This window comes from Mustela putorius, unplaced genomic scaffold (genome assembly GCF_011764305.1).
Source record: "Mustela putorius furo isolate JIRA1106 unplaced genomic scaffold, ASM1176430v1.1 tig00000407_pilon_pilon_pilon, whole genome shotgun sequence".
Classification (NCBI taxonomy): Eukaryota; Metazoa; Chordata; class Mammalia; order Carnivora; family Mustelidae; genus Mustela; species Mustela putorius.
In genome coordinates this window covers 22,668,069-22,680,899 of record NW_025421373.1, presented here as the reverse complement: position 1 = coordinate 22,680,899, position 12,831 = coordinate 22,668,069, and the positions used below count along the sequence as shown (strand labels likewise).

The window sequence follows — 12,831 nt, the reverse complement described above, 5'->3', positions numbered from 1 at the left end:
GCTGAAGTATTTACAAGCACGTTTCAGTCCTATCCTCTCACTCCTCCTTTACATGTCTTTAAAAACATCTGGTTGTTTTCTAATATAACCACATCATTATCACATGCAGCAAATGAACATGTCACTTCCAGTCCTGGCAGAGGCTGTGATGAGCTGTACACTTTCCTGAAGAGCAAAGGATTTTCGGTCCCTGCAGCTCTCGGTGCTGTCCCACAGCCCTCAGACATGACCTCAGCTGTAGGGAGACACTTTGCCCAAGGTCACTCCCACAATGGCCTACACACAACGACAGGGCCATACCTCGTATTAAGGTGCCGCAAAGGGCCCTCCTAGCCCCAGGACTAGATCCTCGTGGGATCACCAAGGCCACCACCGGAGCTCCATCACAGCTCAGCTTCTCCCTCTGCCCGTTCCTACTTCCCTTCCCTTCCCCGGGTGTTGGTCCCACTCCTTAATAAACACTTTGCAGACCAAGACCACCACAGAGGCTCTTTCTGGGGAACCCAACTGGGGACACCTGTCCTTCATCGCCTCAGCCCCACAAGTCGCAAAAGTGTCCAAATTAATTGGTTTGCTTGAATATAACCCAAACGAGTTTCACACTTTAACTGGCTGCCTCTTAAGCCTCTTTTTTGTTGTTTTTTTAAAGATTTTATTTGTTCACTTGACAGAGATCACAAGTAGGCAGAGAGGCAGGCAGAGAGAGAGGAGGAAGCAGGCTCCCCGCTGAGCAGAGAGCCCGATGCGGGACCAATCCCAGGACCCCAAGATCGTGACCTGAGCCAAAGGCAGCGGCTTAACCCACTGAGCCACCCAGGTGCCCCTCTTAAGCCTCTTTTAACCTACAAAAGCACTTCCTTCTTTTTCCTTTGCCAATGACTTATTGCAGAAACCGAGTCAGCTGTCCCATATTCTGTATTTACCCATCTGCCTCCTTGTACTGGTGTCTGACATGCTCCTCTGTCCCCAGTTCTTCTCGAGGTGGGCAGTAGTTCTAGAACTTCTCTTCCTCCCAGAGAGAACGTATCAAAGCAGAAGCTAATATGTTAAAACATTGGCTTGCAGGAGGGGACCAAAAGGTTTCTCCAAACTCCATGTAAACCAGGGATCTCCTCTAACTTCCCTTTCTACATAAATGAGGAATGGCAGCCAGTGAAGTGAAGAGCTGGGCCAAGCTCGTGGCGCAGTCCCCTGGCTTCCGTCCAGATGGCCGAAGTCACAGAGAACACAGTGTACCCAGCACATGGCCCTGTGACAGCCATAGCTCATCACTCCCGGCTCCTGGCACACGAGCCCTGCCCATGTTTGCAGTTTGGGATGTCACTAAGAAGCTGGGTCTGGAACCCTCATCTTTTTAACTCTTGAGTTAGATATTCTGCCTTCCTGAAATTGACGCTCTCAGAGTCTTTAAACAGAGACATGTCCCCAAGCCTGCCACACATAGCGGTTACGTGGCAGAGTAAAGAGGAGAGGTAAATGTCACTCAGGAACATACAGATCCTGGTCCTGGTTCCATTCCCTGAGCAGGTTCTCTCTGCTCTCCCCAGGCCTCAGCCTTCCCCATCTGTCACACGAGTCACAGTCCCTGCCATGCCTCTCACGGGGCTATGGTTAGCACCAGAAAGACCGTGCAGGAGGATAGACGCACCCATTGATTAAGCACCTTCCAAGATGTCCGACGTACTGTTCACGGCCTAATTTCACCCTCACAATCCTACGGGGCTGAAACTACCACTAGCCCCATTTATCACATCTGTACGACTCGGGTTAGGAAAGCTGCCTGAGGACACGCAGCTGGTAAGTGATGGAGTCAAGACTCAAAGCCAAACAGCTTGACACCAGAACCCTGGCTCGTCACCATTGTCCCTGCACCATACTGCTTCTGAGAACCAACTTTCTGAGAACATAAGGGACCTCTAAGCAGATCATCTCGTTTCAAGCTCAGGGAAACCAGGGGCCAAAGAGATGACTTACGCAAGTTTGCACAATACAGAAGTGGCAGAGTTGGGTCTCAAACACGGGTCTTGAGCCTCCAAATCTCCCACACCATTGACTGCATCTTTGAATGGATTATTTCCGTGACTCCATGGCTTGGCTGCCTCCCTAGCTGTGTCCAGTCATCAGGCCACAGATAGGATCGACTCACATGTCCTTTCAGGAATTCCTGAGCAATAGGGCTGGGCAGCCCGCCATGAACAGAGAAACAGCCTTGCTTTCCTGGACTTTACGATCAAGCAAGAGGGCGACAGAAACTGTGCTATCGTTCCCATGGATAACCTCTCTAAACACTAACCCAAGTCCCAGCACCCTGCTGCCCAGCAGAAACATCCCCGTTCATCCGCTTGGGAATTATCATGACGGGCCCCTCTCCAACGGCAGAAATCCAAACCGTTTCAGACTGGAAAAATAAATCACCAGAAAATGAGAGCGGGTTTATGTAGGAAATTAACAACTTGAAAATAGCTTGCATAGAACATAGAAAGGAACGGCTTATTGTACTTGTTCTCATGTGTCTATGATTTTCTTCACCAATGTTTCCACCCTTTGTGGGCACATGGAGATCCATGGGGCTCTTGCACTCAAACAGCACCTAGAAAATAAAGCTAAAGCAGCTTTAAGGCAAAATAAAGGCTATACTGCGAGAACCTGAAACCAAGGAAATGACACCACGTCCAAGACGGACAGTCCCGTCTTCACCTCTTCTGGGGGTAAGAGGGCACAGGAAAACAGCTCAAAGGCACGCACATGCAGCACACAGTTCAGGTCTGTTCTTCAGATCCTCTGGCCAGAAACGGTTTTTTGTGTGTGTCGGTTTTGTTGGTTTGTTTTTTTTTTGGGAGGACCAGAAACTGTTTTGCAGTTGTCAGTTGGTGAGTGTTTTTGCTTGAAAACATGTCAAAATATCACTTTCCGCATGTTTATTTAGTGCGCTCATGTGAAAAAGGCGATGTAGCCAGACAAGGAAGTCCTTGTGCAGAAAAGTGAGAGAATTTTTGAAAAGTCATAACGAGAAGCTGGGCACGAACGACTGGTTCATGATCTCCATGCAATGTGACAGAAGGAAGGAAGAGGGAGCTCAGAGTGCTGCAGGGTCCACTTGGACCAGGCTTTTCTCCAGGAAAGTGAGCCCCAAACCAGAATCCTTTTCCCACTTAGTGGGCAGGGTGTCCCTCAGCAAACACGTCGACAAATAAAGACACACCGGGATGGGGCTGTGGGTGGTATTTTCTTTTTTAATCTCCATAGTGTATTTGTTAAGTTTATTTATAAGCAGATCACTTCACTATTTACAGTACATGAGCATAGAGATTCTACAGTTTTTGTGATGTAAACAATAACCCCACAGTAGGAGTCTGAGGAAAGAAGCCAGTTCTGAAGTATTTACAGACGTTAAAATAGAACTTTATACTCACGGAATAATAATACATAGAGCCATTTGGTTAAATTATCTATGAAACTATAGAATCTGACAATGTACAAATACAGGAAAACGGTTTCTCATTTAGAAGGTAAGACAGATAAATCACACCAGAAATAAAATAGGGACGATGACAACCACAATCATTAAAAGCAAAGAAGGTGTCTTCCTTGCCTGTTACAGATAAAGTATTTATATAAATAAGGACACAACCCAACAAAATGGAAAAAATATATAAAAATCCTCTACCAATTAAAAAAAATAGCAAAACTAAAAACTCGATTCTCAATCATTAGCAGTGTCCTTTAAAAAATTAAAATTTAGCTTTCTATTATAAATAACAAAGCAGATGTGTCCCTCTGTATAGGTGAAATTCTTGCACCTTTCTCAAGAAATGCATCAATGTAATTCCACACATACACACAAACACAGGCACGCACACGAGCAGACAGACATACGTGCGCACGCACACACACAGACATACACACACACACAGCCTTGCGCTCACGCACCCCAGGCTGTAGTTACCTTGTTGAGCTTCCCAATAAATAATGCCCCCTACAGTAGTACCCCTGGGGATGCCCAAACCTAACAAGTTTAGCCATTCCCTGGTTTGACCCTGTCCCAGAGCCAGGGGAAAGCCCTGGCTTCCTATTGCTCAGAATTCTCTAGGCTGCATGGTCACACCAAGAGAAAAGGATTTGAGTCCAAGATTTGGAAATGCTGGAAGGGACCACAGGGACCACCTCGCCCAGTCGATTAAGGCTAGCTACAGACATCGTCTCTTTAGAAACCTGGGGTTGGAGAGAGGGGTCTTGTGTTGGTTCCAACTTTAGCAGCCGCCCCTGGAGGACACAGGTCCTCGAAGCCAATACTAATACCGGGGCACAAGGAGGCGGGCGTGAATTCCCAGAGCAGGCTGCACTGAGGCAAACTTCTGCATGGTCGTCTTCCCCAGAGACCATCTGGAAATTCAGGCAGTCCGCCTCCCTGTTCCACTGACCACACTCCCCTTGAGATCTCCAACCTGTTTCCATCGGACTCAGAACGCCCCTCAAGAAACAAAGTTGGGAAGAGTTTATGACTTTTTATTCCTAACACAAAAACATTTGACAACATTTTTCAATACAAAATACAAAACCAAACAAACAAACAAACAAAAAAAACCAAAAAACCAAACCTGTTTGGCTATTCAGTGGACCACATCAAAGGCCATGGCCAGGCCCCTCCCCCAATCCCTGGCCCTAGAATCCTCACACCTAACCTCTTTGCTCACCCCGAGGGTACAGTGCAGGCCACCTACCAGAGGTTCACTTAACAAGGTCAGCAGCTGGGCTGCTAGTATTGCGGTTACAGTAAACCCCTAATGGGCACCTGGACACAGGGTCCACTCCTGTCTCCTCTGCCCACAGGGTAATTAGTGTGCTTCTCAAGTCTATGCAAGTCTACTAAGTGGTTGCTTCTGGAGTCTTCTGACTGGTGTTACACCAGATCCTAAGCACACAGACGGTTCACTCAGGCCATGACATTTAATTCCCCAAACTGGTGCTGGTCAGCAAGGTGGCCAAAGGATTTATTTGCCTTCCATCTGGGTAGCTGGTGGATACAGTCTTTGGCCACTAGAGGGCGACCAGACGTTGATAAGGCAAAGTGCTGAGGCAGACGCTGACCAATCCCTTCACAAGTCACCCAGGGGCAAGGCTGGCCAAGTGGGAAAGGAGGCTCTGTTGGGGTTCCTTGCAGGATCCTTTGACAAAACATACAGCACAGAGAGGGTTTAGCTATAGAAACATGTCTTTGAGGCATTGCTCTGACCAGGGCTGGACCACCTACAAAAACGTATTCTTCAAGCCCCCGGCTCGTGGAGCTGGGTTTCTATGCTGCTTCCAAAATCTGCATGGCATCATCTGGAAGAACTGGAATATCTGAAAATCTGTCCCCCGAGACCTCAAAGCCTCGGCCAGCACAGCTGGATTATTAAAGAAACGAAAAGCAAAAGCTGCCCTAAACATATGCAGCGTGATCCGTGCCTCCTGTTGCCCCATAGGTTTTACAATCATTTGAAGGAAATGTGTGAAAAGTGCCTAAGTGAAGCTGTTTTGAAAAAAAAAAAACAAGTGTATTGCTAGTATCGTCTGAGAGCGAGAGAGAAACAGCCAAGCGGTCACAACATTCGGATTAAAAGCTGTTCGGTGGGGACGATGACAAGGCTAACGTGAGATGTGCGACCGCCACCTAGCCAAGCTGCGGTCGAAACTCTCACCATCCCCATGAGAAACTATGGCTTAGATCTGGCCTGGGGAGCTGGCCTCCTCATACAAGGGAACTCGGCCAGGACCATGTGGGTTTGAATCTGCTGCTGGTTGGTGACCATGCGGAGAGCTCTCGCCCGGGGAAAGAAGCTGGAAGCAGCCCGAGGATGAGATCGGTTTCACAGGGAAGTGACGGACTCACGATGCTCCCACGTGTGAACCCCAGGAGTTCAAAAGGGGCCCTGGTGCTTGTTCCGTCCAACGCTCTCCTTCCTTAGTGGAGAGAACACAGGCCCCAGATCACACAGCAAGTGAGAAGTGTTGGGTTTCTCACTGAGATGGCTTATAGTTAGGAGACTTGCTCTGTAAACCCATTTCCGTCAGCTGGGCTATTTTAGCTTTTTATACATACGTAAAAATAGGTACCGAGATCTAAACTCACTGTTCCCTTCCTCGAGGGCCTCCACCGAAAGGGCCAGCAAAGGGCTAGCCCTAGGATTGACTCTGCCACTATTTAGGAAGGGATCTCGCTCCCCTCTCGGACCGGCCCCCCTCCCAACCCCAGCCCAAGCCCTAGGAGAGTACCTCACACAGCCGAAGGAAACCCATATTTGCCAGCGTAGAAACACGGAGCCAGGCTGAAATGTTGTGGTTTCTCAAAGTGCTTTTATTGGTTCATTGCAAAGTCAGCCTCTGCCTACTTCCTAGCATCCTTCGGCCGGCTCCCGGGGGTCCTCCACCGACCCAGCGTCTGTGGGTTTCCCAGCCCCCGAGCTCTCCTTCCATTTACCCTGTACCTCCGGACTCTGCACACCGCCCCGACGCCCACCTCTGCGGGCAAATCCCCCCGGGGACTCGGGGCCCAACTTCAACATATTGCACAGAAGCACTAGCTGCTTGCTTTCTGCCCCAGTGGGAAGGGGTGAGGGGGTCCCTCTTCTTTGGCCAACAAAACCATGAGGTTCATTTTATTTGCTTTTGTACAGCATCCCATTCCTTTCCTTAGTCCTATCTGAGGGAAACCACTGCATCCCAGATGCTAAGAAAAGTACTACAGGTTTCTGACTCTGTGAGTCAGAGCAACCCACCGTCCAGGGTCTGTGCTCTCTCAGGCTCAGTTGAGATTTCAACAGAACCCAAGGCCTGGGGTGAGGTTCTCCCCATCCCTGCACAAGGACCACATTATCAAGGCCTTCCGTGCCACCACCTCTCACTACCCGCCCATTGGCCTCAGCGGGCAGGCCGCATATGCCTGGAAGAAACAGCTCTCAAAACTTCCATCAGCACAGGTTCTACGCAATGAAAAGTCTTCTAAGTGCACCTCTTCCTACACCAGGACGTGGGTGCTGAGAGCTCAGAGCTCTCCTCCCTTTCTCCTCCTGCCCCTGAAGCGCGCCCCCACCCCCCCCGACCCGAGCACAGTCAGCACGCCACACGGCAAGGCCCCACAGCAGACGTGGACATCTGACTCGTGGCTCTTTGACTCAAAAGCTGTTTCCTGGATTGGGAGCAAGGTGTGATGGGCTAAGGGGGGGTGGGTGGGGTGGGGGATTCTGTGCACTCCATCCACTCATATTCTTTACCTCTTTGATGCATTTTCCTTCGGTAACCAGAACCCCCAAGAGTGAGGATTCTGATTCAGCCTGGTACCGACTGAGGAAGGAGATGAAGAATTCCACTTAGCGATTGGATCGGACATTTCTGGAAACACCAGCACGGCACAGAGATGGACAGTACAGCCTGGGCGGCTGTCAACACAGTCTACAGTAAGCTTTTATGGCAATCACATGTAAACATCATCCAGAGCAAATACTAGGACACAGCTACAGTGAGGTGGTTGCCAGTGGCAGCTGCTCCCTCTGGGTTCCTCCTTAATATGGTGGGCAAGAGACCAAGGTGTACTGGTTTTCCTGGAGAGACCCTGGAGTCTCCTTGGTTGTAATACACAGCACCGAATTGAGTCTTCCGGAGAGAGGTTGTCTGTAGGCTCGGTCAGTTTTTTAACTTGGAGCCTTGCAGGGATGGGACGGCAAGCAGAAAGTGCCTCGTGCTCTTGGCCGGCCAGGATCCTCTCCCCATGCAGCCAGCCCTGACCTGAGGCACGGTGCCACCCGGTGCCAAGCTCGGATCTCTGCTCTGCTCTAGGGGCAGGGGCTAAGTACCTTCGAGTGCCCTGTATTCATCTGAAGTGGATGGGGAGCCTCAGCTGACCCAGAGCACGGGAGGAGACACTGGTCTTCCACTAAAAATCTGCCTTTCTTTACCCTCCCCTACCACCTGCCCAGGGAAGAATTTCTGACTTAGGGCAAACCTAGAAACAAGCATGTAGGAGGGGCTTAGAGAACCTCTAGCCCAACTCCTTCTGCAGCAGAGGGGAGGGGGAGGGATTCTGTGACTTAGGTGAGACTCAAGGTCACCAAGTTCTTGGTGGAGCCAAGACTAGCCAAGACTCAACGCAGCTTTCCAGACTCTGAATCTGGAGTTCCTTCCTACCGGCTTCCACAGGACAAACCCTCAGTGTACTCCTCAGTGCAAATTAGGACTTAGGAGAGGCAGCAGGCAGATTTCAATTCTACTCTAGTGCATTCCATACCCATCTACTGTGTGCCTACTGTGCGCTAGGCAGTGAATAGCTATAAAAGGAATTTACAATGTTCAGGTCTGTGCTGTGGAAGTCCCTTTGTTTGGTTCATCCTCATAAACCCCACCTCCCTCAAACATATCATATCTGCTATTCCGCTTGCCCCACACTCAAGTTAGGGTTATGTGTCACAGTATTATTGGGAGTCCCTGCCAGTGAATGGCTTTAGGGAAATTTTCTCTCATAGATCAGGACATGATAGAAAGGAATGGGCAGTATGAATCCCAGCCACCATTTGGTTCTGTATGATGGAAACCTTTCAAAAGATCAGACCAGAATGTCAAATGATAAACTCTGGTCCATTAATAATGGCTGTCCAGAGTACTGTGCTCAGAGTTCTAAATGAACTCTCAAGCTCAAAGAACACGAGTTCTGTGGTCGATTGGTTATGCCTGCCACTGGCCAAGGATGTGGAAGTAGTGGTACATGTGTCACATATTTGCCATCTTGAGCTAGATACCACCTTTGCAGAAGCTAAGAGCTGGCAGGACCTTAGGGATCAACTTGCCTACTTCTCCCCCTCAGTCCATTTCACAGAAAAGGAAACTGGGGCCCAGGAGGGATATATGGGAGCTCAAATTCCCTATTCCTTCTAAAGCCTGTTTCCTCCAGCCCTCTCCATGGGCTTGGAGTATGCTCATCTCCCAGGACATGCTCACTGGCCCAGCATTACTACTCAGGTATTCGATCACCTTAAAAATAACAGTAATAATCAACTACCCACTATCAAAAGTTGTAAGCCTGGCAGGAGCAACACACTGAATTAGCTTGTTGAGTTTAATGAGTTAATTTCAAACATGTTTAAAGCAAGCAGAACTTTTTGCTTTCTTTTTAATACAAAAATTTCCCAAGGAACCCTGACATCTGAACAAGATAAAGTTGGGAGCTGCTCTTTCTGAAGCAGCAGTCACGAGCTCATACCCTGCCTGGCCACACTTGCCCTCACAAACGGCCCCCAATGCACCCGCAGAGCATCCCAGCTAGACATGGTTTGACATCACTCAAGAACATAAAATTTAAAGTAAAGCCCAATTAGAATGTTATCTAAGCTGGAAAGGACCTTGGGTGATTGTTTTATCCACCCCCAGTCCTCACATGCCCCCACCTCACTCCCTCTGCCCCATGCTACCCAAACCCCCCTACAGGTGAAGGAACGGGAAAGATGAGCTGGTAGAAGGACGATGGGGTCGTGGCTGGCCCCAGAAGTATGACTGTTCCCTGATCACCTGCCTGTGCCACTCCAGGTGTGTCACTAAAGCTCTGGTGGCATGTCCACAGGTGTAGGCAAACCACAGAACCCTCTAGGTCAAGACGCACGCCGAGCCTAAACCTGCCTAATGCTGGGGAGCCAGCTGCTGACTTAACCTTCCAAGTAAGCCCAGAGGCCTCTAGCCTGTGGCCCAGCGTAGCTGGCCTCACCTCTACCAGCCCCTGGAACTGTGCCTTTTTACCCAAAACTACTGCAGCAGCATGGGATCAGTAATCAGGAGGCCTAGGCTGGGTCACTGCTCTGCCTCGTCACCGGCTGCGGGACCTCAGGCAAGGCCCATCACCTCTTGGGGCACTGCCCGCCTCACGTGGAAAAACAAGGATCAGGCGGCTCACCCCGCCTGCCTTATGAGGTCTGCCAGGATCCCAGCACTCCAGGCTAGGCCCAAGTTCTGAGCACCAGCTGGCGTCCAGTGAGGGTTCTGACTGGAACTGGACCTGCACATGCTCAGTTTGACTCAGGGCAGAGCTTGGCAGGCAAGTCTCAGAAGCCTCTCTCCACTGCTCTGAGTTGTGGCTGCAGGCCACACTGCCCTGGGGACCAACCCACCAGCCACCCAGCACCTCTAGGGCTTTCTGGCAGAGGGAGCAGAGTAGCTCAGTGGCAAACACCTCACGACAGTGCATAGTTAAAAAATCAAGGAAGCAATACAATAATCCCAGGCACAGTACGTCTGAGCCATAAATACATTATTTGAAGGATATATTTTTTTTCTTCAATTAAAAATGAGCATATAATCCTGATTCTATTCACGAGTAACAATTTCATCATCACATACTACGGACAAGAAATGTTATGGTGAACACGGCTGCACGTCTACGAGGGAAGTCGGTCAGGGAGATAAGGGACGTGGGGGATTGACCCAGCACTGGGAGGCGCGCCCGGGGCCGCCCGCCGGAAGCGAGGACGCTACAGTGGCAGTGGGACGTCAACATCATGGAAACTCACAGACAGAAGCAGCTTTGTTCAATGTAAACATTGATTTTTTTTTTTTTTTTAAAAGGACAGCAGTTTCAAGTCTCTCTCTCTCTCTCTCTCTCACGCGCTCGCGCTCTGGCCTTCTCGTATACTTAATTTCTTTGAAAACGTAAACATATTGGAAGGGCCTTGTCTGAGGTATTGAGGTATTCCTCGAAGGTTAAGGCTGTTATCAATGCAGGCTCTGCTGGGCCTCCTTCAGTAAGCTGTCAAAATCCATGGCTTCGTACTTGTTTTTCATGGACGCAGGGAGGGCCTCTTCTGAATTGGAATCTGGGCAGGGGGTGAAGGAGTCAAGGAGAGGGGAAGGCAGTGAGCAACTCAGAGAGGCCAGACGGTCAGAAGATCTGCCACCAGGGTCAGCCCCGTGGAGCACGAGTGGCCGAGGCCTCAGGCAGCACCAGACAGCAAGCACTACCCCCTGCCAGCCGACTGGGACTCCTCTGCCAGGTCATTAGTGTCTTGGGGCTGCCCTGTTTCCAGAACGTGGTGGTCCCAACTAGCATACCCCAGAGCTCCTCTCTGGCTCCAATATCCTATACATCTGTTTCCCTAAGAGCTTCCTGCCCACTAGGAGACCATTGCCAGAGTCACATAAGATGGCCTACGAAGCTAGGACGCCCTCATGGTGCAGAGATGGAACCAGGTCCCACGTGCGTGGACGGGCAGCCAGGCGCAACACCGCCTGGCCAGGAGCCCTCTGCGTTTCCTCTCCCTCAGCCCCATACTATGGAGGCCGTGTCAGATTCCCCTCTATAGAGCGTTCTCTCCTGAATGGTACGTGTCTGTCCTTCTTCACTAACTCGTCCCCCAATGGTGAGGGGTGGGGCAACGATATCATTTCGCTGTGGCCCGTGAACTGACAAGGCTGCCTGCTGCCTGTTGGGGCGACCATGGAATGCCCCCGAAAAGCAGCAGGGCAGCCACAGGCCCTGTGAGGTCAGAGAGACAGTTAATCTGGTTCTGCCAGCTGGCTGTGAACTTAAGACCGGACCTTCCAAGAGGCCACAAGGGCCTCAAATCTCTCTCTTGGTACCAGTCTTGAGACAGGACAAGACGGACCAGAGACCAGAAGGAAAACAAGATGGCAGCCTCCAGCCCGCGAAGTTTTACCCATCGGCACAATTTAGTGTGGGAGCTGGGTCCACAGGGGGCTTTAGGTGTTCCCAGAGTGTGCCAGGGCCTTGTGCACTTACCATAGTCAGCGTGTCTGGGCCGGCAGAAGTGCGGGAGGCCCCCGCAGCTCAGCTGGAAGGAGGGCTCATGGCGCTTCCGCAGGGCAGCGCCCTTCCTCAGAGACAGGGCCGCATGCTCAGAACACCGGTAGGTGATGAAGCCATACTTCTCGCCTCTGTGGGGAGAGGTAGGGGGAGCGCGTTACTGAGTCAGCTTCGTCGACACTCTCGGAGCACCCACGATGAGGTGCCGAGCAGAGACCCACACTAACTCAGTGACCCTGTCGCACGGTCCCCGAATACAGAGGACGGTAATCCCAGCCCAGCAATAGTCAGAGCAGGTGATGCACAGACCGGGCGCCTCCACCTTCAGACCGCCCTGTGAGTGGCTCCTGGCTCGTTCTCCCCCTCAGGGATGAGGAAACTGGCTCCGTGCTCAGAATTTGCCCAAATGTGAACAGCAGGCAGGGTAGGGTACTCAAACTCGGGACTCCCGCCAAGAAAGCTTATTTGCCTCATCTCTACCCCAACTCTACCTCTCCTGCCTCCTTCGAAGTCAGAGCTGGCCATCACCTCCTTGGCCGCGAACATGGCCTCCCCCTCCCCTAATATAGCCGGTGTTTGTATACATCTCGTCCTCTGGGGTACACAACTCTGCCTGCTCAACACCTCTGCCTGCTCAGCACCCACTCCCCTTCCTCTGACAAAGGCGCCCCGTGCTCCCAGCGACTCGTCTGAGGATGACCCTGCTGCCCAAAGCAGAACTTCAAAGACTCTATGCCAGCTCTTGGCTGGAACTGTGAGGGAGACCCCTCCTTTCCCTGGTAGGGAGGGAGGTCAGCTTAGAGCTCCAGGCAGCCATTCTGCCACTGAAGGGCAGCCTGCACGAGGACGATGCTGAGGCGAGGGGGACCTGAAGTCAGTTCTTCCTGCAGCTGTTCAGCTCCACAAACAGGAAGGAAAAGCATCCTGGCTGCTAGTCCCTCTGCTATGTATAATTCTCAGGACAGAGACAAGGTGGAGGTCCCCCACCGCCCAGGACAGGCTCACCAACACTGGGCGCCCAAGAAACACTTGGCTGAATCACATTTCCCAAC

General features: G+C 51.0%; 1 protein-coding gene across 2 annotated transcripts in view; it reads right to left on the bottom strand.

The window, feature by feature from the left end:
- Nucleotides 1–3,213: 3,213 nt before the first annotated feature.
- The window catches only part of PPARGC1B (PPARG coactivator 1 beta), a 111,067-nt gene continuing 101,449 nt past the window's right edge, over nucleotides 3,214–12,831 (bottom strand). Inside the window, exons 11-12 of one of the 2 annotated variants that reach the window (XM_004737848.3) lie at nucleotides 11,756–11,910; nucleotides 3,214–10,832 (exon numbers count right to left, since the gene is read on the bottom strand). In XM_004737848.3, the coding sequence (XP_004737905.1) occupies nucleotides 10,732–10,832; nucleotides 11,756–11,910 (256 nt within the window). In that variant the 3' untranslated portion in view covers nucleotides 3,214–10,731. Of the gene's footprint in view, nucleotides 10,833–11,755; nucleotides 11,911–12,831 lie in introns of those variants that run through there. The other variant, XR_001177796.2, reaches the window with a different exon arrangement.